Source organism: Spermophilus citellus, assembly GCF_964194105.1.
Source record: "Spermophilus citellus genome assembly, chromosome: X".
Classification (NCBI taxonomy): domain Eukaryota; kingdom Metazoa; phylum Chordata; class Mammalia; order Rodentia; family Sciuridae; genus Spermophilus; species Spermophilus citellus.
Genome location: NC_138190.1, coordinates 108,747,625 through 108,774,058, shown reverse-complemented (window position 1 = coordinate 108,774,058; position 26,434 = coordinate 108,747,625). Strand labels below are relative to the sequence as shown.

The 26,434-nt window shown below is 35.7% G+C and overlaps 1 protein-coding gene across 5 annotated transcripts in view; it reads left to right on the top strand.

Moving 5' to 3' along the window:
- The window catches only part of CHRDL1 (chordin like 1), a 111,475-nt gene that overhangs the window by 12,637 nt on the left and 72,404 nt on the right, over positions 1 to 26,434 (top strand). For all 5 annotated transcript variants that reach the window (XM_081277665.1, XM_081277663.1, XM_081277666.1 and 2 more), the window contains exons 3-4: positions 10,762 to 10,874; positions 13,882 to 13,975. In XM_081277665.1, coding sequence (XP_081133791.1) covers positions 10,762 to 10,874; positions 13,882 to 13,975 — 207 coding nt within the window. The remainder of the gene's footprint in view (positions 1 to 10,761; positions 10,875 to 13,881; positions 13,976 to 26,434) is intronic.

Genomic DNA, 26,434 nt, shown 5'->3' with positions numbered 1-26,434 from the left:
GGGGTTATTGACCTTTTGACCTAATCTTGGGAGATGGGAAATAATGATTGGGCGAAACATTGATGGTACAATGACTCATCCCTTTTGCTATTTACTTTTTGGAATTTTTATTCTTCTTAACAGGGGCCACTAAAATAGCAGGGATTTCCATTTCTAATTAAATGCCAGCTGAACCGTTTGAAAAATAATTATGATGAGGCAGGTTGAAGGTCCATTTCACATATTAGTTGGAATTCCTTTGGGATCAAATTCTACTCTCAGAGAACCATTATTTAATAGAAAGTCATGCATTCTCCAGCTGGTATCTCTCAGGTATTGGCAAGTAATCACATCACTTTTTTTCCCTCGTGTCTCCTAAAAGTTGATGAGTTATCTTTGCTTCAATAAAATCATCTCATTTGTGTGACTGATCCAAGGTGACATACTGGAACTTTAGGTGTGGTTGATTATACTGTATAACTCACTAAATTATCTGCTAAGTGGAGCCAAACAAATTTTAAAAGGTCAAACTTAAAAGCATGTGCTGAAATTGACTTTATCATAATTTTTGAAAATTGATAATATCTAGTGTGTTCATAGAGAAATCAGTAAATTTATACTAACCACTCCATTTTGAACAGCCATGCAAAACCAGGTTTTGAAGATTATGGTGTTTACATGTGTCATCTGCTTGAAAAGATATTATTGTCAGTAATTGCAGAAGCATTGTTTAATAGCACCAATGATGTTACTATTCAGCTCTTTGCTTTCATCCATTTCCTGAATTTTGCTCCTTCAAGGAGTTGTGGATTTCTCTCTGGAATAAAAGTGGACAGATCCTATACCATGGAGATAATAAGACCAATGTACTTGGGCTAGGGCTGTGGCTCAGTGGTAGAGCACTCGCCTAGTACATGTAAGGCACTGGGTTTGATCCTCAGCACCACATAAGAATAAGTAAATAAAATAAAGATGTTTTGTCAAGCTAAAATTAAAAAAGATTTTGTAAAAATAAAAGACCAATGTACTTGATGAAAAACCACTATGTTTGTATTAGGATCAGGTTACTATCAGCATTTAGTGTTTGAGAAAGATATTTAAATCCTTAAGAAGCATAGTTTAGGGGCTAGGGTTGTGGCTCAGTGGTAGAGTGCTTGCCTGGCATGTGTGAGGCCCTGGGTTTGAGCCTCAGCACCACATAAAGATAAATAAAGATATTGTGTTCATCTATAACTAAAAAATATTTTTAAGAAAAAAACATAGTTTAGAAGGTACTGGTATAATATGTAGAATAAATTCCATGTAACACATGAGGAAAATGCTATTTGTTTTAAAAAGAATGAAAATGAACTTTTAGCTGGGGATGATTTTGTCTTCTCAACAAGATTTCAAACCCCTTGAGAGCATGAGCATACACTTTATGTTTTGTCACTGACATAGATACAAAAAATGCAAAATAATGTCTTTATTCTCTATACCATTTGATGTAGTCTGAGTATGACTTGCCTTCACTACAAACAACACCAGTTCTTTGAAAGGTGATCAAAGTTATATGTCAAAAGTGAAGTGTAAGGATGTTTGAGAAAAGATGAGACAAGAATGTGTGGAAACCCTTCTCAAGTTCTAAAAATGTGTGACCTGTACCTTACCAACTACATAGTAGAAGACACACAATTATATAATGGCCATAATCATTGGTTCTAAAGCCAGACTACTTAGGCCTGAATGCCATTTCCATAGTTGACTCATCATGTCAACTTGGGCAAGTTTCCACATCTCTCTATGCCTCTGATTCCTCATTTGTAAAATTGAGATAATGGGACCAACATTGTAGGATTATTGTGAGAATTTAGTGAATTAATATATGTAAAGCCCTTAGAAAAGAGCCTGGCTCCTAGAAAGTACTTCACGAATATTAGGTGTTTTTTGCTGTTATTATTATGATCATCATTTTATTCTTTTTTTTTTAGAGAGAGAGAGAGAGAGAGAGAGAGAGAGAGAGAGAGAATCTTTTTTTTTTTTTTTTTTTTTTTTTTGTAGATGGACACAACACAATGCCTTTTTTTTTTTTTTTTAATGTGGTGCTGAGAATCAAACCCAAGTCCCGCCCGTGCTAGGCAAGTACTCTACTGCTGAGCCACAATCCCAGCCCCATGATCATTATTTTCATTGAGCTCTATTTTCTAGGAACTAATCATTTATCTCCTGGTTTTTGAGCCAAACTTGGAGGAGGAAAATTTATATCATTCAGTTTTCACACTTTGTCTAACAATATTCCTTATAGACTGAATTTGAGGGAAATTGCTCATATTAGTTGAAATTAGCTGTTTGGGTTATCCCTGTTTTTCATGAATAATGGTGTACTCAGACATATTAAAGTGATTTATTTAATATTCAGTGAAATAATGTGTTTTAAAAATATTTCAGAGAAGAGCAACCTGCTTACAAGTAATGAAGAATACCCTTCTTTTGGCATCAGTATATCCTGTCTTTTGGGAATCAGCCTTTCCTACATGTTAGAACCTTTAACAAGTTGAATGAGATTTTAAAAAAATGTACAAATGCACATGGAATCCACATTTTATAGCTTATTTTATTTTAATGATTGCTTAGTCTTCCAGAAGTATGTATCTTCTATTATCAAATTTCTTCAAGAAAGGGGTACATCATCCAATCATGCAAATCATATAGCTGATAGCAAAGCTCATCAAATTTCATACTTTAAATAGGTAGATCTGATGTCAACCTGAGTGTGGTACATATATGATTGCACAAATGGTGTCACTCTGCATCATGTACAACCAGAGAAATGGAAATTTGTGCTCTATTTGTGTACAATGAAATGAAATGCATTCTGCTGTCATGTATAACTAATTAGAAAAAATTAAAAAAATTAAAAATGCTAAAAAAATAAAAAGTGAGATTGAGAAAGAATTAAAAAAAAGTATTAGTGATTCCAGACTCATGAAATTATTACTATTTATGCTAGCCTAATAATGCCATTTGAAGGAACCACCTTCATGGATTTGTTTCCAAGTATACTTGGATTTTTTTCTGAAATGTCAAAATAAGTTGTATATGTGAAATGCAAATAACTTCGGTATTTTTTAATGAGACATTAAATTGATTGATAGACTGTTACTCTCCTCTCTCTGATATGTCAAAGGTAGGGAAAATGCCACATTTAGACATTAGTCTTGGGAATATCCTGACCATCACTCATCAGTTCAAGATGCTGAGATTGTTAAAATATTTAAACTATTTCTTACTCTTACTGGAATATTGTGGAGCAGAAGTCTAGTTTGTGTCTATACAAGAAAGTTATATTTCTCAGATTTGGCTGAAAAACACAGAATTTCTGCCTAAAAAGAGTTCTTTAGTTTTCTATGTTCTTTTAATTAATTAATGAGCTTGAGCACATACTCTTAGGAAATATAGATTAACATAAAATGTTAATATAACAAAATAGTATTATGTTATGTTAATAACATAAAATGGTAATATAAAAGGTAGAATAAAATATTTTACTAAAATGAATATATATTCATCCTTGCTAATAAAAAAAATTGTTCCATCCATTTTCCACATGAAATTGTCAGAAGTTTTTTTTGTTTTTTGTTTTTTGTGTTATTTTGGTACCAGGGATTGAACTCAGGGGCACTCAATCACTGAGGCACATCCCCAGCCCTATTTTGTGTTTATTTAGAGACAGGGTTTCACAGAGTTGCTTAGCACCTTGCTATTTCTGAGGCTGGCTTTGAACTCACAATCCTCTCAGCCTCCCAGGCCACTGGGATTACAGGCGTGTGCCACCATGCCTGGATGTCAAAAGTTTTAAGCACTGAAAAATATCTACCTTTGTCCACTGTTAATAGGAAGGGAAATTAGCATAGCTTTTCTGGAAGACAGTTTTGCAATGTAGATTGTGAATTTGAAAGCATCCAAAATCTTTAACTTAAGAAATCTGCTTCTGGGCTGGGGATGTGGCTCAAGCAGTAGCGTGCTCCCCTGGGTTCGATCCTCAGCACCACATACAAAGATGTTGTGTCAGCCGAAAAACTAAAAAATAAATAAATTTCTCTCCCCCCCCCCCTTTAAAAAATTTTAAAAAAATCTGCTTCTAAGAATTTTTTATTAAGAATAGCATTGTACTCAAAGGTTGATATACAAGGTGAAGGTGCAATAATCACAACTATGTGGTAATGGCAAAAGAATAGACATAGGTCAATGGAACAGAATTGGGGAGCTCATAAATATGCATACACATCATCAACTAATCTTCAACAAAGAGTGAAAAAAATGCAATGGAGCAAGGACAGTCTTTTCAATAGATGTTTCTGGACCAATTATATGTCTGCATCAAAAAATAAATACATGGCATAAAGATAGGAAAAGAAGAACTTAAATTATCACTATTTGTGGATGACATAATACTATACCTAGCAGACCCAAAAGGTTCTACAAAGAAACTACTAGAGCTAATAAATGAATTCAGCAAAGTGGCAGGATATAAAATCAACAGGCATAAATAAAAGACATTCCTGTATATCAGCTACAAATCTTCTGAAATGGAAATGAGGACAACCACCCCATTTACAATATCCTCAAAAAAAAATACTTGGGAATCAACCTAACAAAAAAGGTGAAAGATTTATACAATGAAAACTACAGAACCCTAAAGAGAGAAATAGAAGAAGATCTTAGAAGATGGAAAAATATATCCTGTTCATGGATAGGCAGAACTAACATCATCAAAATGGTGATATTACCAAAAGTTCTCTATAGGTTTAATGCAATGCCAATCAAAATCCCAAAGGCATTTCTTATAGAAATAGATAAAGCAATCATGAAATTCATCTGGAAAAATAAAAGACCCAGAATAGCAAAAGCATTTCTAAGCAGGAAGAGTGAAACAGGCGGTATAGCGATACCAGACTTCAAACTATACTACAGAGCAATAGTAACGAAAACAGCATGGTACTGGTACCAAAACAGGCGGGTGGACCAATGGTACAGAATAGAGGACACAGAGACCAATCCACAAAATTACAACTATCTTATATTTGACAAAGGTGCTAAAAGCATGCAATGGAGAAAAGATAGCATCTTCAACAAATGGTGCTGGGAAAACTGGAAATCCATATGCAACAAAATGAATCTGAATCCCTTTCTCTCACCATGCACAAAAGTTAACTCAAAATGGATCAAGGAGCTTGATATCAAAACAGAGACTCTCCGTCTAATAGAAGAAAAAGTTGGCTCTAATCTACATATTGTGGGGTCAGGCTCCAAATTCCTTAATAGGACACCCATAGCACAAGAGTTAAAAACAAGAATCAACAAATGGGACTTACTCAAACTAAAAAGTTTTTTCTCAGCAAGAGAAACAATAAGAGAGGTAAATAGGGAGCCTACATCCTGGGAACAAATTTTTACTCCTCACACTTCAGATAGAGTCCTAATATCCAGAGTATACAAAGAACTCAAAAAATTAAACAATAAGAAAACAAACAACCCAGTCAACAAATGGGCCAAGGACCTGAACAGATTTGGAGGACATACAATCAATCAACAAGTACATGAAAAAATGCTCACCATCTCTAGCAGTCAGAGAAATGCAAATCAAAACCACCCTAAGATACCATCTCACTCTAGTAAGATTGGCAGCCATCATGAAATCAAACAATAACAAGTGCTGGCGAGGATGTGGGGAAAAGGGTACACTTGTACATTGCTGGTGGGACTGCAAATTGGTGCAGCCAATTTGGAAAGCAGTATGGAGATTCCTTGGAAAGCTGGGAATGGAAACACCATTTGACCCAGCTATTGCCCTTCTTGGACTATTCCCTAAAGATCTTAAAAGAGTGTACTATAGGGATACTGCTACAATGATGTTCATAGCAGCACAATTCACAGTAGCTAGTCTGTGGAACCAACCTAGATGCCCTTCAATAGATGAATGGATAAAAAATGTGGCATTTATACACAATGGAGTATTACTCAGCATTAAAAAATGACAAAATCATGGCATTTGCAGGGAAATGGATGGCATTAGAACAGATTATGCTAAGTGAAGCTAGCCAATCCCTAAAAAACAAATGCCAAATGTCATCTTTGATATAAGGAGAGCAACTAAGAACAGAGCAGGGAGGAAGAGCATGAGAAGAAGATTAACATTAAACAGGGATGAGAGGTGGGAGGGAAAGGGAGAGAAAAGGGAAATTGCATGGAAATGGAAGGAGACCCTCATTGTTATACAAAATTACATATAAGAGGAAGTGAGGGGAAAGGGAAAAAAACAAGGGAGAGAAATGAATACAGTAGATGGGGTAGAGAGAGAAGATGGGAGGGGAGGGGAGGGGAGGGGGATAGTAGAGGATAGGAAAGGCAGCAGAATACAACATACACTAATATGGCAGTATGTAAAAAAGTGGATGTGTAACCGATGTGATTCTGCAATCTGTATACGGGGTAAAAATGGGAGTTCATAATCCACTTGAATCAAATGTATGAAATATGATGTCAATAACTTTGTAATATTTTGAACAATAATAAAAAAATAAAAATTAAAAAAATAAAGTTGGTTCAATATAAATAAATAAATAAATAAATAAATAAATAAATAAATAAATAAATAGAATTAGACATAAAACTTGCACCCTGGGCATGTGTTTTGGCTCAGTGGTGGAGTGCATGCCTAGCATGTGTGAGGCACTAGTTTCGATCCCCAGTACCACATAAAAATAAATATATAAAAGATTAAAAAAACCCTTATACCCTTCACAAAAATTTCAAAATGGATCAAAGATCTAAATGTAAAATACAAAGCAGCAAATCTCCTAGGAAGATAATATAGGAGAAAATGTAATTGGGTTTGGCAATGGATTTTTAGATATAACATCACATGCACAATTCATAAAAGAAGGAATAGATAAACTGAAATTCATTATAATTAAATTTTTCTGCTCTGTAAAAGACATTATCAAGAGAATTAAAAGACAAGTCATAGACTGGAAGAAAATGTTTGCAAATGACATCTGATAAAAAAGACTCTTACTCAAAAAATATATTAAATAACCTCTTAAAACTCAATAATAAAACCAAATAACCCATTTATTTAAAAAAGGCCATAGTCCTTAAAAGACTCTATACCAAAGAAGATATATAGTTGACAAATAAGTATATGAAAAGAATGTTCTACACCATGTACATGTTATCAGGGAAATACAGATTAAAATGACATACCACTACCTACCTATTAAGAATGGCCAAAATCCAAAATACTAACACAACCAAATGCTGTTAAAGATGTGGAGTAACAGGAACTCACACTTATTGTTGATGGGAATGCCAAATGGTCCAGTCACTTTGGTTGACATTTTGGCGGTTTCTTACAAAACTAAACATACACTTAACACACTACCTAGTAATAAGAGTTCCTGGTATTTACCCAAAGGAATTGAAAACTTGTATTTATACAAAACCTGTACACGTATGTTTATAGCAGTTATTCATAATTGCCAAAACTTGGATGTAACCAAGATGTCCTTCAGTGAGTGAATGGATAAATAAACTGGCAAATCCAGGCAGTGGAATATTATTCAGTGCAAAAAGAAATGAACTATTTAAGCCATAAAAAACATACGGGAAATGTAAATGTATATAACTGAGTAAAAGAAGCCAATCTAAAAGTGCTAAATACTGTATGATTCTCCCTATATGACAGTCTAGAAGATGTTCAACTATGGCAGTGGTAAAGTATTCAGTGGTTGCCAGGGTTTGGGGAAAGAATGAGTGCATAGACAAAGAAAAAAGGATGGTGAAATTTAGGGTGGTGGAATTACTTTGCATGATATTGTAATGATGAATACATGTCATTAAATATTTATTCAAAACCAATAGAATGTGCAATAGCCAGAGTAAACTGCAATATAAACTATAGACTCTTGGTGATAGTTATGTGTCAATGTAGATTAATCAATAGAAACATATTTATTGGCATTGAACCCATGATTGCTCCACCACTGAGCTATATCCTCAGTCCTTTTTGTTTTATTTTGAGGCAGGGTCTTACTAAGTTGTCCAGGCCTCTAAATTGTGATCCTTCTGCAGTAACCTCCCCAACTTCTGGGACTAGAGGCATATGCTGATCATCCTTTTTTATGTAGATCCAGGTTTCTGAAATATGTCATTTTATTCTTTATGAATAATTTCTGCTGATATTTCTTGCAAAACATATATTTTTTTGTACTTTGAACATGATATACATAGGTGTAGATTTTTTTCCATATGTATTCTAGTTGGTGTTTGTAAAGCTTCCTAGATCTGTGCTTTGGTGTCTGTCACTGATTTTGGAAAACTACCAGACATTTTTGCTTCAAATATTCTTTTGTTCCTTTCCTTTGTTTCTTTCTCTTCTGGTATCCCTGTTATATATCTGTAAAAGTTTTGTTATTTTCTTTCAGTTTGGGGATGGTCTGTTCCTTTTTTCCATTTTATTTTAGTTTTTGAGCTTTCTGTTGGCATTTCTTTAATGTTCCAATCATTTCTTCCCATTTTCCAGTCTGTAATGATCCTTTCAAAGGCATTGTTTATTTTTTATTACAATATCTTTAATTTCTCCAATTTCCTTTTTTTCTTTCTTAGAATTTTCAACTGTTTTCATTACTCTCATATTATTGCATATTGTACACTTTTCTACTAAAATCCTTGTCATGTTAATTCTAATTATTTTTAAAGATTTTTTTTGCAGTAGTGGGGATTGAATGTAAACATAATTATTTTAAATTCCTGGCTTGATCATTCCAAAATAACTGCTATATCTGAATTTGGTTCTGGTGCTTGATTTGTTTGCAAATCAAGTCCTCAGACTCTGTTTTTTGGCTTTTAGTATGTTTGTAATTTTTGATTGAAAGTTGGACATGATGTATTGGGTAAAAGAAACTGAGGAAATAGGCCTTTAGCATGAGATTTTTTATTAGGGTCACTAGAAGTTAGGCTCTGTTTACTATTTGTAGTAGTAATGATATAAAACAGGCTAAAATGTATTTTGCCTTCCTCTTTTTCTCCTTTATTGTCTTTGGAATCCTTAGGTTCTAAAGAAAATGGAAATAAAACTTTGAAAAGTAAATTTCAACCTTTGACTAGTTGGAAAGATTTATAGAACGTCTTTAAACCAATAAGTGATATGGAGCATTTATCTCAGTATTGTTTTCATTTGATTATTAGTGAGGTTGAATATTTGTTCATATTTATCCTTTGTTCTCATTTCTTATTCCACAAATTGACAGTTCATGTTCTTAAATGGTTTTTCTGTTGAATTTATTGTTCTTTTATTGATTTGAATGATTAAAAATGTTCTAATACTACCTTGTTTATTATTTATTGAAAATATCTTCTCCCAGTTTCTTGCCTATGTGTCTTTTCTTAACTATTTTTATTTCCATAATCAGAGAAATGTGTTCTAGAGTGAGGGAAAGCAATGTGTTTGCTACAAGAAGAATATTGGTTTATTTTGACCTTGTTTCATGAAAATTAAGAGATAGAAGAGCATGGGGTTAGAGGATAAACTGCTTGATTTGGAAATTCAGTTTACCAATCAGTTGTCAATTATTTACATTTATTGGCCACAGTGTGGTAGGTCATGTGGTGAATAGAGCGTAAAGAATGAATGTTGCCTACTTTTGAGGACTATGATGAAGAAATAAACCATGAAACATAAAACAAGTAACATATTATGAGCTCAAGTGTGCTATGCTACAAAGCTGTGGCTGCCCAAATTTCTCTTCCAACAAAGGGAAGTGTGTGGTTTGAGTTAATTGGGAGTTGTTCATACAAAAGGAGGTCTATAAGTTGAATGGGAGCAGGGACTATCTATAAAAATTTTTGCTCTTTTTTTTTTAAATACAATTAGCTTTGCAGTTCAGTTGACCAGAGTCCTGGGTTCAAGCAGGTGCTAGACAGTCACATCCTGAAATTGGGCAGGGGTTGGTGGGGTGAGAATCTACTTTATTTTTTTATTTTTTATTTTTTAAAGAGAGAATTTTTTAATGTTTATTTTTTTAGTTTTTGGCAGACACAACATCTTTGTTTGTATGTGGTGCACAACATCTTTGTTTGTATGTGGTGCTGAGGATCGAACCCGGGCCGCACACATGCCAGGCGAGCGCACTACCGCTTGAGCCACGGCCCCTTGCTCTTTGTTTTGTCCCTAGCACTTAGCACAGTGCTTGACAAACAGTAAATGCTCAAATATTTGTTTAATGATTGGATGATGTTAGCATGTGTGGCCAAGGCCATTTACAGAGACCTAACACAAATTGTGTGATCCACTGCTTCTACACTACCACTAAGCAGCTTTTAGAATGCTCTGATACATCCACATTGCAGACATTAACTTGCATTCCCAAATCAAGGGGAACATTAACTTTAAAAAAAAAAAAAAGGACACATAGCATGCTACCTGTTCTTACCATTATAACAGAACAGTAGTTAAGATTTAAGACTCAGACAAATCTTGGTTTGAGTCCCCATTCAGTTACTGATAGTATGCTTCTTGATTGTCCTCTTCTATAAAAGAAAGACTATTGGTAGTATTTACTTTATGGGTCATTGTGAGAATTCAGTAAAACACCAAGTCAGTAGTACGGTTCTATTGATATTTGGTATGCTTTTTCTCCTGATGTATGTTTATTAAAATGGATGGAATATATGATTGATTTTAGATTTTGTGACTTGGTTCGTGTTTACTAACAAGTATTTTTTCTATCTCCTTTCTCACAGATTCAGAGACATATTGTGTGTTTCAAGACAAGAAGTACAGAGTGGGTGAGAAATGGCATCCTTACCTGGAACCTTATGGTTTGGTTTACTGTGTGAACTGCATCTGCTCAGAGGTACAATCCCATATGACACGAAATTTCCCAGTTTGTTCTTTAGCAATGCTCAGATGGCCAGACAGTATAGGTGATAAAGGCTTAAACCAAATGAAGAAAGAGCCAGGAGCAGTGTTGCTTGCTTGGAAGGCTGAAGCAGGATGATGGCAAGTTCAAGGTCAGCCTCAGCATATTGTGAGGCCCTAAGTAACTTACTGTCAGATTTTTCAAAAACGGGGCTGGGCATGTAGCTCAGTGGTAAAGTACCCCTGAATTCAATCCCTACTTCCCCCCACCAAAAAAAAGAAAGAAAGAAAGAAAAGAAAAAGGGAAAAGAAATGAAGCAGATTGCAAGGAAAAATAAATATCTGTGTTTTTTTTTTCCTGTACTGCTTTTTGGCTTGATTTGTATGGGATCTCTGAATAATTGCTATAGACAGGTATCTATGGTCTTTTAGACTAATGATATAGAGCGTGGTGGTAGAAAGCAGAAGAGCTTATATTAGGAAAAAGCTCAATATAATCTCTGGATTATAAGACATAATATTTTTTGGAAACTATTTCCAAGCCTTGCCTTAAGAGAGGAGATTAGGACAGATTATATACTGGTTCATTGGGAGAGTATATTTTATGTAGTCTCAGCTAATAACTTTAATTAAGAAATGAGGCTGAGGTACCTTGGCCTGTATCTTGTGAGGATTAGAATTCTCTTGCCCTGGCCTTGGCTTCTGTCACATCACTTAAACAGGCATTTGGAAATTTAAATGCCATCTTTGTAATAAATTAAGCAGGTAGTTTCACCTTCTCTCCATGGTCTTTACTCAAGATCACAGCCATGGTCTATCTTCCTGAATAAGCTTCTATCATTGTAGTAGGCCAGGGATTTTCAGTGTCTGCACTTTTGACATTTATGGATAGATATTTTGTGGCGGGGGCTGTCATATGCATTGTAGGATACTTAGCAGCATCTCTGCTGTGAATCCACTTAATGTCAGTAGCGCAAACCCCAGTTGTGATAATCAAAAAAGTCTCAGACATAGTCAAATTTCCTGGGGAGCAAAATTACCCTTGGGGGAGGACCTGTGCATGAAGCAAATTAGGAAAGGAAGCTTTGCACTAGATCTTATGGATTGAGAATTTTGATCACATGGAAAAAAAAATTCAAGACCATTCTCTTACTTGTCTTACTTGAGGACTTGTTTAAGGAATGCAATTCCTCCCACTTGCCAAGCTAGAGCAGGAACACTCGCAAGCTTGGCATTTTTTTTTCTTCCATTTAACAAAAATTCGGGCTTTCCAAGCCTAGTCCTTTCACCCATTTAAACATTTTTTTTTAATTTTTAATTTTTTAAAATTTTAATGTTTTATATGACAACAGAATGCATTCCAATTCATATTGCACATATAGAGCACAATTTTCATATCTCTGGTTGTACACTAAACAATTTTAAGCATGCAGAAACCTGACCTTCAAGTAATATTAGGAGATATAAGAAGCAATGGGTTCTAGATTTAAGACAGATAAAGTTTCTGACCCTGGCTCTGCCACTAGTGAGCCATGTTGTTTTGAACAAGTTACCTAACTTCTCTGAGATTCCCTCAGCTTCCTCTTCTTTAAAATAAGATAATGATATTACCTAGTTCATGAGGCTGTGGCAAGGATTAAAATCACTAATTCATTTAAATCACTTAAAGCAACGTTTGGTCATGATAAACATCTAAGAAACAATAACTGCTGTTGCCATCACTGTCATCATAATTATCATTGTAGTTATTATTATTATTATTATTATTATTATTATTATTAAACTGTTAACCCTAGAACACAATTCAGTACACAGCATTAAGGATCAGTTTAGATCTCACCTGGGACTTCCCTTTGGTGTGCTTTGGTGATCTCATCTCCAGATGATATGACCAGTCTCTGAGAAGTGTGGTGCATAAGAAACTTCTGTGGTGTTTCCAAATGTAACATTCCAAGAATTTATTGTAGAAAGCACACAATAAAGGAAAATAGGTTGTGGTAAAGTGATTACAATTTGTATAAAAGAAGCCTGCCCTTTTAAATGGATAGGGCATGTATTAAATAGAGTACCTGGGGACTGATTAACTTCCTGGTTTGTCATAATTTTATCAGATTCTTGATCCAACACATTGGAGATAGACAGCTAACCCTTGGGGGCCAAGGCTTTGATGTCTGCAAGGCAGTGAAAATGTTAATAGGATCCCAATGCCAGAAGCTGATGCACTAGGCATCTTCTCTCTCTCCATGCTCTTCACTACCCTTTTCTCCACAACAGCCTTACAGATACAAGTAGCCCTTGCTTCAAATGAATTATAGATGGGAAATGTAAATGTGAAATGTATTTTGAAAGTCTTTCTTTGTTCTAGCAATGGCCTGAGAGCTGTCAGAGTTTGGGATCATGTAATTGTAAGTCAGGCAGAGACCCAATTGCCCCACCCAGGCATAATAGATAATCAGCTCAATTCCTAACTCTAGCTTGTTCTCAGAAAACATTCTGGCTGCAAAGGGAAATGAGAATTGTCACTCTGCCTACTGGACCAAGGCAGGCTTACATAGAATCCAAAATCCATGTGTTAGGGATACTTTCTTGCCCAGGGGAGGGTAACAACTCGAGGGACCCATTGCTCATCATCCTTCCCTTAAATGGCATTGGATAGGTGATTATGAAATCAGAGTGGGATCTTAGAAAAGACATGCAGCTAGAGCATTAGGGAAGGGTAGAAATGCCCAGAGCCAGACCAGAAGAAGCTTCCCACAATTAATGGTAGTCTTTGAAAACTGGAGCAATAGTGATCCAGCCTTAGAAAAACATTCCAGTAAGCTATCAACCAACCCAGAAGAGGTGCTAGTGATGAGAAAGGAAAGAAAATGCTGATTGCATTCAGCTTCTTGGGAATGTTATTCATTGTCTGGGTGAGTCCCTGCATGAATGTTTTCCAAACTGGCATGATCCCAGTGACCTTTGAAAGATATTTATTCTTTCTTGGTGCCTCCTTCTTTCAGAATGGGAATGTGCTTTGCAGCCGAGTCAGATGTCCAAATCTTCATTGCCTCTCTCCTGTGCATATCCCTCATCTGTGCTGCCCTCGCTGTCCAGGTAAACCAATTTGCTTCTGTATTCCCATCTGTGGTTCTCCTTCCTCCCTCTTCACTCAGTTCAACCCATCTCCCCTAAGTTCCCCAGAAGGGAAACTGCCAGACAGAAATAACAGTAGGACACTTTTAGGCAGTCCAAACTGGCCCCTAAATACTGTTTATAGCCCAAGCGGGACACATTCTAAGCTCTAATAAGTTATTGGGTACCCAGTAACAAATTTTTATTGGGCTTTTAATCATTTGAAGGGGGATATCAACTGGGGGAAGGGAATCGTGGCTCAGAGATTTTCTGTCATAAACAGCCTCTTCCTGCCATGGGCAGCAGGCACCAGGGGAGTTGCAGCATTGCAGCAATTAGTGCTGGAATTGCATCCAAGCATAGCTTCGAAATGATGAGGGGCTGTTCATAAATCAAAGGAGCTGAGCCAGTGAGGTTTATAACAGTATAAAGCTGCCTGCCTGTTGAATAGTCACCTCCTCCACATTGCATGGTTATTAAGTACACGCTGTTAAGAGCAACTCTGGGGGGAGCCAGGCAGAGACTTTTTTCACAAGACCATTAGGACCACTACTTTCACGATTTGTGGTTAGGGTGTTTTTCTGAGGCAGGGACTCCGTCAATGACACTGTTCATGTCTGACTGGAGCCTGGTTCCCACACCAAAGGCGAGGAAGCATGGAAAGATTCAGAGAATGTCTGTGCTCTCAACAGCAGTCCTAGGAAAGCTATGTGACAGTCTTCAGATCTGTGAAGTAGAAGCCTTGTCATCCTGTAAGTCAATTCTGTTTCCCTCTAGGACAAAAGTTCTTAATTCTGGGTTCCTGGGTGGACTTTAAGGAGTCAGAGAATGCTTTAAAATTGTTGGCAGTTTTGGTGTAACTATGTACAGATGAAAATTCTTTTAGAGATGATCGATCCATAGCTTTATTGGTATCCCTAGTTTGGCATTGTTATTGCTATTTCTTTATAAATTATACTTTTCTGCATCAGTGAATACACTCTGATGAACAAAGGCAATTCTTCCCCTGATGGGAAAGATCTTAACCATGTCACAGGTTTATCCTTCTGAGTATTGGTGATAATAGTACATGCTTCAAGATATGAGAGATTGATTTGGCATATGATGAATCAGAAAACTGTTTTTTTTGGAATAAATGCCTACATGAGGCTTACTATTTTTGTATATGATTATGTGTTGCTGCTTAAGCTGGATTACAAGGGTGTGATATATGAGAGGCTCTGGTAAATGGGAGTAATATTTCTGATAAAATGGCTACCTGGGGTTGTTATTTTTTAACCTGCCATGCAACCTGTCAACTTGCTTTATAAAAGCTTTCTTTCCTAGAATTCTCCAAAAGTGGTCTAATACTATAGGAAACTATCTAAACCACTATGGCATGGCCCAGACACAGAACCTAGTAAAGCATAAACTAGAGTATGGCTGTCACCTACCCCAATTGCCTGGGAAGCAGATGGTAGGAAGCAAGTATTGAAAAAAAAAAAGGAAAGTATAGGCCAGCAATTATTTGAAGCAAAAAAATAATATATTCAAAGAACTGAGCATATAAATGTTTATAGCAGTGCAATTCAGAATAGCCAAGTTATGGAACTAGCCTATGTGCCAGTAAATAGATGAATGGATAAAGAATATGTGGTATATATACATAATAAAGTTTTACTCAGCCATAAGGAAGAATGAAATTATGAGATTTACAGGAAAATGAGTGAAAATGGAGAACATCATGCTAAGTGAAATAAACCAGACTCAGAAAGTCTAAGGTTGAATGTTTTCTTTCATATATAGAAGCTAGGAAGAAATGGGAAATAAAAAGGAGGATACTATGAAAATAGATGGGAGAACAATACAGTAAGGGAAGAGAATCAGGAGGAGAGAAGGGTAGGAATTATGGGATTAAATTGGTTAAATTATGCTATGTGCATGTATAAAAACTTCATGATGTGGACTGGGGCTATAGCTCAGTGGTAGAGTGCTTGCCTAGCATGTGTGAGGCACTGGGTTCTATTCTTAGCACCACATAAAAATAAATAAATAAAATAAAGGCATAAACAAACAAAAACACATCATGACGAATCCCATTATTGTGTATAGTTGTATTCCTCAATAAAAACCATAAAAATTGAGGTCCTAAATCCCAAAGGACAGGAAATGGAAAGAATTGAACACCATTTTATTTTAAGACTTAAAAATCTTATTTTACAGAGTATAGAAACAAGCTTTCTTTTTTGTTTTCCTTCTTGCTCTTGCAGCTCACTTCCTTGTCAGTTCATTGTACTTCTTATTAATTATGCAAGATCTTTCTAAGGATAATAGTGCTAAAGTTCTGTAATCCTTATATGCAAAAAATGTGTTGAGTTTTGAATGATAATTGGGCATGTTCATTTTCCCTCAGCACTTTGAAGATACTAATAAACGATTTGTTGACTTCTTTTGTTTGTTAATGAAAGTCTACTATTCGATTGTACTTTTTGGTAGGTCTTTTTGTTTTCTTCGTCTAGCTTTTCATATTTTCTCTTTTTTTCTTTCTTTGTTGCACATGGTGAGATTGTAGATATGTGATTTATGTTTGTTTAGCCAGCTCTGCATATGATGTTTTTCAGTCAAAGTAAATAATTTCCTCTTCAATTTGTCGTCATTATTTTGGTAAACATTCCCTTTTCACTTTCTTTTTTTCTTGTTCTCAAAGTTTTATTTTATGCTTTGTATCTCATTTAATTTGTCTTCTATGTCTCTTAATATTTCCTTTATTTTTCTTTCTTGGTATACTTAATGTTATTACTTCAACTCTATACTCCAATTCATGTATTTTTTCATGTATACTATTTAGTTCATCTGTTGGGTTTTTCTGTGTATTTTATATTCAATAAATATATTTTTCTCCACATTTACAAATTATTTTAAAAATATGTACTAGTTGCTCTTTTGTAATTCTACATTATTTTGGGGATCTTATTTTTTTATTTCTTCATAGTATTTTAAATTCACTTAAAGTGTACTTCATATAATTCTAATATCTTTATTCATTTAGATGTAAATTCTGAACTTTTTTGTGATTCTTGGAAACCCTTCTTCTGAATTTTTTCTTGATTTTCTAGTTTTTGTTTAAAAGCTCATTATCTCTGGGAGTTGTGTCTTGCATAAGCCTTCCTTCTTTCTAGAATTGCTGTTTCTGACTTTGTGGCTCACTTAGCTCTAAACCAGGTTATGTATTAGTGTCCCAGCTTGTGTTCCTCATACCTAGGTGATCTGTTTCCACATGTTTTCTTGTGCAGTGCTACTCGCTAATAATGAAGATCTTGGACTGGTACCTCAGGTACAACTGCCTACTTTGGACAATCAGTGTGCTTTAGGATACAACTTTGGGTGGGCAGAACTATGTCAACCCCTTATTACATATGAGAAGTGTGACCCTGTTACCCAGCTACATAAGTCAGCTTTCTATCATGGTGATAAAATACTGAGAAAAGGTTTATTTTAGTTTATAGTCTCATTTCAGTTCATGACTGGCTGACCCTTTTGCCTTTGAGTAAGTGGTTAGTCTGTATATCATGGTGGGGAACACATGCTGGAGGAAACATTTCACCTCGTAGCAGCTAGGAAGCAGAAATAGAGAGAGAAAAAGAGAAAGTGTGAGAGAAAGGGGCTGGGATCCCAATATTTCCTTTCAAGAGCACTACCCCAGTGACCTAACTTCTTTCCACTAGGCCTCACCTCCTGAAGGTTTCACCACCTCCCAATAATGCCATATAATGATGAGCAAGCCTTGGACACATGGGCCTTTGGGGAACATTCAAGATCTAAGCCATAATACCACTTTCACGTAGGAAGCCTCTTGCAGGCTGTAGTTCAATGGAGCTGTTTAGAACCAACTATCTGTATGTAGCCTCAACTGCCTTTTGACCCCCTTTAACTACTGATCTTTCTTTCTACCTATATTTTATTCCACAAAGAGTTTAATTTTGTTTCTGTAATTTTTCAGTTTTAAAGTTTCATTCATTTTTTCAGCTTCTCGCATCATTGCTCTTCTATGTTTGGAAAAGATTTCTCATGTACTATCTTTGCCATGTTGAACCAGAATGCAACTAATCTTTCTATTAAAGATAAAACAAAATCAAGTGGGTTTAAATCATAGCACAGACAAATGGAGTTTGATAAAGGAAGGCCTTTGGGCTGCAGTTGTTAAATTCTGCAATAAATGACTAGAGTATTTTGCTCTCTTTACTATTTCTAGAAATAAAATGTACCCACCCATCTGAGATAGACTTGGCACAGCCCTGATTTGAGCTAGGGCAATAGATGTGATGACTCTCTGTATTCCTTCCACCCCAGTGAATATTAGGCATGAAGAAACTCATGCCTTCAGGGCCACAGAAATGTTTGGTCAAAGGAAGGGGCTCTCATTTTCTGTCTTAATCTAATAGAAGACACTGTGAAAAATGTCCTCACTTAAAAAAGGAGTATTTAAAGCCAAGATGATGAACAAATTTTCTATCCAAAAGAGAAAACCAGTAGTGACATATATAAGGCACTCCTTTCACGTATAGTCCTATATCAGCAGTATGATATGGAGGAACATTATCTAGATAGTGACAAACTTGATGGGGGGAGTCCTACATGCCATGTTTAGGCAGGAATTTTTCCATTGGAAAAGATGGAGGAGCTGTCTATTTCCATTTTTTCTCTGTTTCTCGGAGTTCTGACTTTCTAAACTCCTTACCCTTGAATTGTCTAAGCATTTCACCTGTGTTTGAGGTTTTACTCCTGCAGCTCTGGTTAAACCATGGCAATCAGAGTATACAGACTACATTTCCAGGGCTTCCAGAGAGAAATATATACTAATTTCCATGAACAGCAAATGAATTTTTTTTCAGCATCACTTGTCCAAGTCTCTGTGGCAGAGGTCAAGTCTTGGTCACATACCACAGGGCTCTACCGGGCCCAAAGAAGCTGGTGCTACATGGAGGCTGGAACGTTTTAAATGGAAAAGTCACAATATTCTTGTATGAATATGCCACAATGAATCCCAGTATGATATATAATTATTATGAACCAATCAATACACATTTTTTTTAAAAACTGCACAAGTCATGAAGATCATTAAATTCATCCTGATCTCTTAGTAGGACTCTGTTTGGTCCCTGATAATTAGAAATACATAGGAATGAAATTCCCTATCTTTTAGTGGAATGAAGTGGTATAAGAGAGGAACTACAGAGAAATAGCACAACTTCATTCCTTTTGTTTTTTACATAATTTTATCACCAAAGAGACTTTTATACTGACCAGGAGCTTAAATAATAATATTATCTAAGGGTTTTTTATGGTCATTCCACTGAGAATTTGTGATTCAGAATTAATAAATTTGGGTTCCCTTGGAGGGATTCCAGCATTCCTGGGTTATTAAAGAGCTGTTATAAAATTGCCAAAATAACTGATTTGATCTGGTTACCAGAGACCTAATCCACAATGTTTCCTTTTGGTTAGGTGTGAAAAAGTTTGGCTCTGTCATATAGTTTTAATAGGGATAGTGACAGTGTGGTTTTGCCAAGAGAGGCACCTGGGGTGAGCCCAGGCTCCTAAATTCCAACAATGCGCCATGTTCCCATAAGGGAAAGGCTGGGAGCCCTAGGTCATTTCTCTTTCAGTAGTATTTGAGTTGAGTGAGCTATCAAACACAGGCATTACTGCCACAGTGCAATATGCATTTCAGAAAACCCTCACATTCTGCAGAATTATACACTGAAAAATAACAGGACTTAAGGAAAAAACAAGATTGGAGAAAACCACTCAAAACGTAGGAAAGTTTGTAACCAGAGTACTAAAAAACAACTATACTAATAAAATAGTAGGATGGTTTGAAAAGAGCTTACTTGTATAATAAATAAAAAATATAGGAAATATAGACTTCACCTTTTAAAATAGTGACATTGGATGGAAGCGAGGGGATGTAAGAAAGGATTAAGGCTGATGATTTATAGAGACAAGAGAAAAATTCACCAATATACAGGAGAATCATGTAATATATACTTAAAAGATAGCATGCTATCAAACTGAACCAAGAAAAAGAATGTAGTAGAGTGAATGGGAATATGATAGAGTATTTACTGTATCTCTTTATGCTTACTGATTTCAATTGAGTTAGTGTACTTGGCATTTAGCTACTGTTACTTGGTAATGCAGAATAATCGTTTGCTGAGAAATATTATGTATGAACATAGGCAATTTCTCTCTTAACCTTGTCCTCTTATTTAAAACAAATATAAACATTTTTACATTGTACAAATTCATTATATAGCAGAAATGGACTACATAAGTTGAGGTAGATAGATGTTTTAATTCACGTGACCATTCTGTATCTATTTTTTGGGCTTTCTGCTCTGACCTTAAAGATTTTGTTCCCCTTTCTTCCCATCTCATACATTTATTTATATAAGAAGGTGAATCTAGGTTTATGGTGTGTCTGTGAGTTCCTGTATTATAGTAATCGAAGAGAGAGACTTTTTTTTTTTTTTTTTGCTTCTTCAAGTTTCTTTTTTCAAAGGGCAAAAGTTCAAGAGGGGGTTTATTTTTTTTATTTTGGTAAAGTGCACATAACATAAAATTTATCATTTAAAAGTGTACAATTCAGTGGCATTAAGAACATTTATGATATTGTGCAACCATCACCACTAATTTAGTTCCTGATATTTTTCACCACTCCAAAAGGAAACCCAGTACACATTACACAGTCCCTTCTCATCCCCCTCACTCCAGCTCCTGGCATCCACTAATCTATTTTCTCTACTTGTAGATTTTTCTCTTTTATATTTCATACAAATGGAATCATACAGTAGGCAGTCTTTGGCTTCTGGCTCCTTTCACTTAGCATAATGGTTTCAAGGCTCTCATCCATGCTGTAGCCCATGCCAGTATTTCTTTCCTTTTTATGGCTGAATAATATTCTACTGCATGGTTAGATCACTTGTTTATCCATTCATCAGTTGGTGGTTATTTGGGTTGTTTCCACTTTTTGGCTACTGTGAATTATGCTGTTATGAACATTTGGGTATGTATTTTTGTGTGGCATGTGTTTTCAATTCTGGGTATATAACTAAGAGTGAGGTTTTTGTGCCATTTGGTAATTCTATGTTTTACTGATTAAACAATTTCTCCCCAGTTTTAAGACCATCCCATCTTCTTTTGGTTCATCTCTTTGATGGCTGATTGCAATTGTCATGGCTGCTACTGATTTGCTAATGTTGTCATTATCCATGTCTGATGGCCCTTCAGTTTCTCCTCTCTTCTTTTGTTCTCTATAGAATTCTGTATTCTATTGCTTCTAGGATTATATTAAAAGGTCAATTACTTTTAAACAACAACAGTCAAATAGACTATTATTTTTAGTAAGGTGACTACCCTAGCTTTAGTATGCAAAACGGTCAGATGCCATTTCTTTGCTTGCAAAAGATTACACTTTTCTAAAAAAAAAAAAGTATTTTCTGGAATCCCAAGCTAACCAAAAGCTTAAGGATCCTGGAATATTGGTGTTTAGATAGAAGAGGCTTTACTCTATTACAGTCATTATGCTGTTATTATCATTGTTCTTAAACTGATTGTTGAGGGTTGCCAAAGAAGATGTTCACTGTTGATCACTATACCCTCCATATCTATACTGACTGCTTTCTTAAACTGCTTTAACTGTCTTTATACCTTATTTCTATTTTTTTTCTCCTACACTTAGTCCTTGGACATTTTTCAGAGTATGAAGGGTTAAAACCTTTTCCAAAGAAGTGGCAATTAACTTGCCTCCTGCAAGGTGAGATCATCTTTGCCTGTAGTAAACCGTATAACTTGATTTCATTGAAAGAATGTGATTTACTAGGGAATGAGATTGATCAAATTATGTCATGTGCATGTATAAGTATGGCATAATGAATTCCACTATTATGTATAATTATAATACACCAATAAAAATGAATGAAGAAGAATGATTTCCTGTTAATATGCTAAAGTCCTGTGTCACATAAAAACAAAGGATTTTGGGAAAAAATGTAATTTTCCATTATGATAGAGTAAAACTGTTTGCTTTCTCTATTTCTTTCAGTGGATATTAACCAACATTGGTCCCTCAAGAAGGTGCAGAGGTGGCACTGCCTGAGGGATATCAAGAGGCCTCCATTTGTCCTGAATAAATCTTCCACTTGCTTTCTATACAAGAAAAACATCTATTTTTAATTACTTTTCAGAGTTTAGACAGTGTTTCCCAAAGTTTGCTTTTAGGAACATAATTTTATGGAATAGTATTAGGGTTTACTAGGGAAAATATTTATATGGTCAAATAAATTTGAGTTTCTGAATTAGGGAACCTTAAAAAGGTTTCTTTTAATGCAGGACTTCTCAGAGCCTTTAATTTATTATTACACAGTATGAATCTACTAGAGAAGTATGTATGATGCAGTGTTCTTCAAATTTATTCAGCCATAGGGCTCATTTTTAAAGAATATTTATTTTTCAGTTGTAGTTGGACACAATACCCTTATTCATTTATTTTTATGTGGTGCTGAGGATCCTACTCAGGGCCTTGCACATGCTAGGAGAGTGCTCTACTGCTGAGCCACAATCCCAGCCCTAGGAGTCATTTTTAATAGAGCACTTTGTAGGATAAGTGTTCCTTAGTGTGTTTTAGGAAGTGTTAGATTATGCCATTCAATTCCCAGAAGTTATTTTTGTTATAGCAATAAGCTATTGGTACATACTTCATTTGCAGATGTTCATTTGGGAAGCATATCACTTTTGCACAAGACTTGAAGCTAGTGTTACTTAAATTCTAACATGATCAAAGGTAACCTTAGGTAAATTTGGTAAAATGCTAACTCCCAGGCTCTGTGCTAGAAATTCTGCTCTGTTGATCTGTAGTGAGTACCATGCATTTAAAACACCACATTCATTCTAATCACTTACACTGGAGAATGTACTACAATAATAGGGCCTAGGAGAGGCTTTGAGAATGGAGGTCAGGACATGTGAGAGAGCAATCCTGGGCAATATCTTGGAATAGAGGGCCCTGTGAATTCTGCAAAGGGCTATGGAAAACATGGCGATGCTGTTTCTGTTATAATGGGGAGCATAGGCACCCTAGAAACACATTTTGCTTGTGTGGCATTTCCCCAGGACCAACCCCGTAGTAGCATGTACATAGTGTGCCATCTGGTCTGCCTCCTCTTCTTTCCCAGGGATCCCATCCAAAGCTTTTCTCTTCTGCCATTTTGCACATTCACAGCCTCTGGCTGTCATGTCCAGAAGCAGGACCCTCCATGGGGAGCTCCCCCTTCTACCCCACCCATTGTTCATGACTTGTTGGCAAGAAATGAATGGCATTTCTCGGAATTAGCCCAGGAATTTCTGCTGATAAACAAATGAAACTCTCAAAGGGAAAAGCAATCAACATAGTTTGAAATAAAATCAGTGTTTTCAGCTTAGTCTGTTTCCAACTTAGTTTGAAATAAGAGTCACATCTAGGGTATTTTAAGGAAAGGATTATGAAAATGTCCTATAGTGGGTTTTCATCCTAGTTGCAGGGCTTACCCTTGAACCAGGGCCTGATTTCTACGTGAGTAAGCAGAGGAGATGATTATTACCTTGATTTCCTGTGACCTGTGATTCCAAGACCCATTGAGCCATCAGATCAGCCTCATCTCCAGTTCTCTTCCAAGTTGCCTGACACCTGCAATTGTCATTATTACAGTTTCATCCTTTTCATGTAAGCTTTGCTTCTTGATACATTCATGTGTCTACCTTGGAAGTGGCAACTTAACTCTCTGTAATCATTTTAACTTAATCTAAACACTGGATTTAGAAAGCAGAATTTGATTGCAGAGAGAGGAGGTGGGTATTGGAGAAAAAAAAAAGTCCTGAAGCTGCTAGATGGATTTGGGTACCTGGAAGAGTTATGGAGGAGCAGGGAGTCAAAGGAAGAAACTAGAGCATCAGGCTCTCCCTTCTCCACAGTCCTGCAGGGCACCAAGCTTCTCCCCAATATCAAGGATAAGTTTTTTTATTTGTGGCAGAGGACATAGTTGTTTCTAGGATGAGTTGCCAGCTTTCAAGTTTTTTACTTTGGGGTTATTAATTTAAAACCAATATGTTCTTGAAGTAACCAAATATCTTTGCTATCTGTTGCCTAGAGCCAAAGGGTTTCACTTCTGGGTTTTGGATGCAAAATAACTATAACCCAAAAGGTTTGCCAGATTATTTGTAGCCACTAAGATAAATAACAGTCTTTATTAGAATGATTTTGTCTGATTTTTGTATTTAGACTTTTATACCGTCAGCTATTCCCTAAAAGTGACTTTAGAAACTGGCAGACTTAGGGTGTCAGTTATTGAAATGTGTTCCAAAATCTACCTCCTCACAGGACTCCATTTTTGGCCATCCAAGTATTCAATTGTATAAATGTCTTGATGTGTTTGTTGTCTCTTGTGTTTGCCCCATACATGCTAAGAACCAGAGAATGGGAAGTAGTTTAGCAATGTACATGTGGCTGCTTATAAGGAGTTTTCTAGAGTTGTACTCCTATAATTATAGAGAGGCTATAAATAAAATATATGTACTGTATCCTTTAAGATACATCAAAGTTGCATTCAGGAGGGGTAGGAAGAGGTTTGGTTGGATTTTAGTTTAATTGAGAAGAAAAGGAGCAGAGATTTTCAAAATACATGAAGATACAATAATTATCTCTGCAAGTTTTGTTTTATTTCCCTTAATAAATTCAATAAGCTTTGATTTATCCAAATTCACAGGATCATGCTCTCAGGGATCTAAGGCCAAATCAGAGCCCATACTCACCATTGTGTGGCTTATGGGTGTATTCACTTCTTATTTTAATAGAAGAGAAATGATATTTAAGGAGAGAACAGAGAAACATGCTTTATTTCCCCCTTACTTTATTTTGTTTCCCTTCTTAATTTCCTTCCTACATTTTATTCACTTTTCAAAAAATATTTTATCAGATAAAAGATACACAACATAAAATTAGCTATGTAAGCCACTGTATAGTTCAGTGGCATCAAGTACATTCATATTCTTGTAAAACTACCAACAACCATCTTTAGAACTTTTTCATCTTCTCAAATTGAAACCCTCTACCCATTAAACACAAACTGCCAACTTTTTCCCTTCCACACCTTCTGACAACCACCAGTCAATTTTCCATCTCTGTGAATTTGACTAGTCTAAGTATGTCATAGAAGTGGAATCATATAGTACTTAACCTTTTGTGACTGACTTATGTCATGTAGCATAGTCATCAAGGTTCATCCATGCCATGTTTTTTTTTCTTTTTTAAATGGGGAAGAAATATTAGAAGACACCTGGGAGGAGGTTGGTAATACAGATGAGGAAGTGAAGTCAGGAGGCAAGCAAAAGGGTCTTAGTGGAATCTCGAAACTAATGGTTTTCGGTGCTCCTTTCATAGAATGAAGAAGACCCCAGAGACCACACTGTCTCTGACAATAGCAGATATGGCAAACAGGAAATAGTATTAATGACTGTATAAGATATTAAGTTTTGAAAGGCAGACATATTTCTTATTAATGTATGTCAGAGAGTATTATTTCTTAGGAGCTGATTACCATCAACTTTTGCCATTTATTTTTGGAGGAATCCATAATGGTATAAATGCATCCCAGTTTCCCTTATATGGAGAAGTACACTTCTAAAAGGGCCTCTCCGGAGATTGCTTCATGAGGGAATTCATGTCTGGAGCCATTCAATATGATTCTGTTATAGAAAGATTATTAAAGGATTAGAGTATCAAATCCATGAGGCAATGTTGAAGGAAATCTGTAATTACTGACCCTGGTGAAAGAAAGGGAGGACTTCAGTGAGCTTCAGAAAAATAAATGGCTTCTCTTTCCATCTCCAAAAGGGGTTGATGTGGTGTATTCATTTATTATTGTAATTCATTTGTTTATTTTAATAGAAGAGAAATTAGCTTCAGTATAAGAAAGTTATTCCCAAGGAGGTACTTCTAGGCATGAATAAGGGGAGCAAGAGTCATCTGAAAGTTAGCATATTACAGCTCTAGCCTAATGCTGAGTAAAAGCAAGACACACAAAATCTACAAATGCATGCATTTCGACTCAACTAATAAAAAATTCAAAACAGGTAAAACTAAACTGTATTGTTTGAGGATGTATGTAAATATAATAAGACTACAATGACAAGCAAGGAAATGTTTAGTACACTAATCAAGATGGTAGTGACCTCCAGTGGGATAGGAAGGTTTCTGGGGGGCTGCCAATGTGCTCTATGCATCTACAAGGTGGTCACATGGTGTTTGCATTATAATCATGAGTTCAACTGCACATTCATGTTGAAAACATTTTCCAGCATAGAATCCTTTCAGTGGTGTTACAGTTTCACTTTTTTGAGATAGTTATGATTAGAAGCAAAGGTGATCCA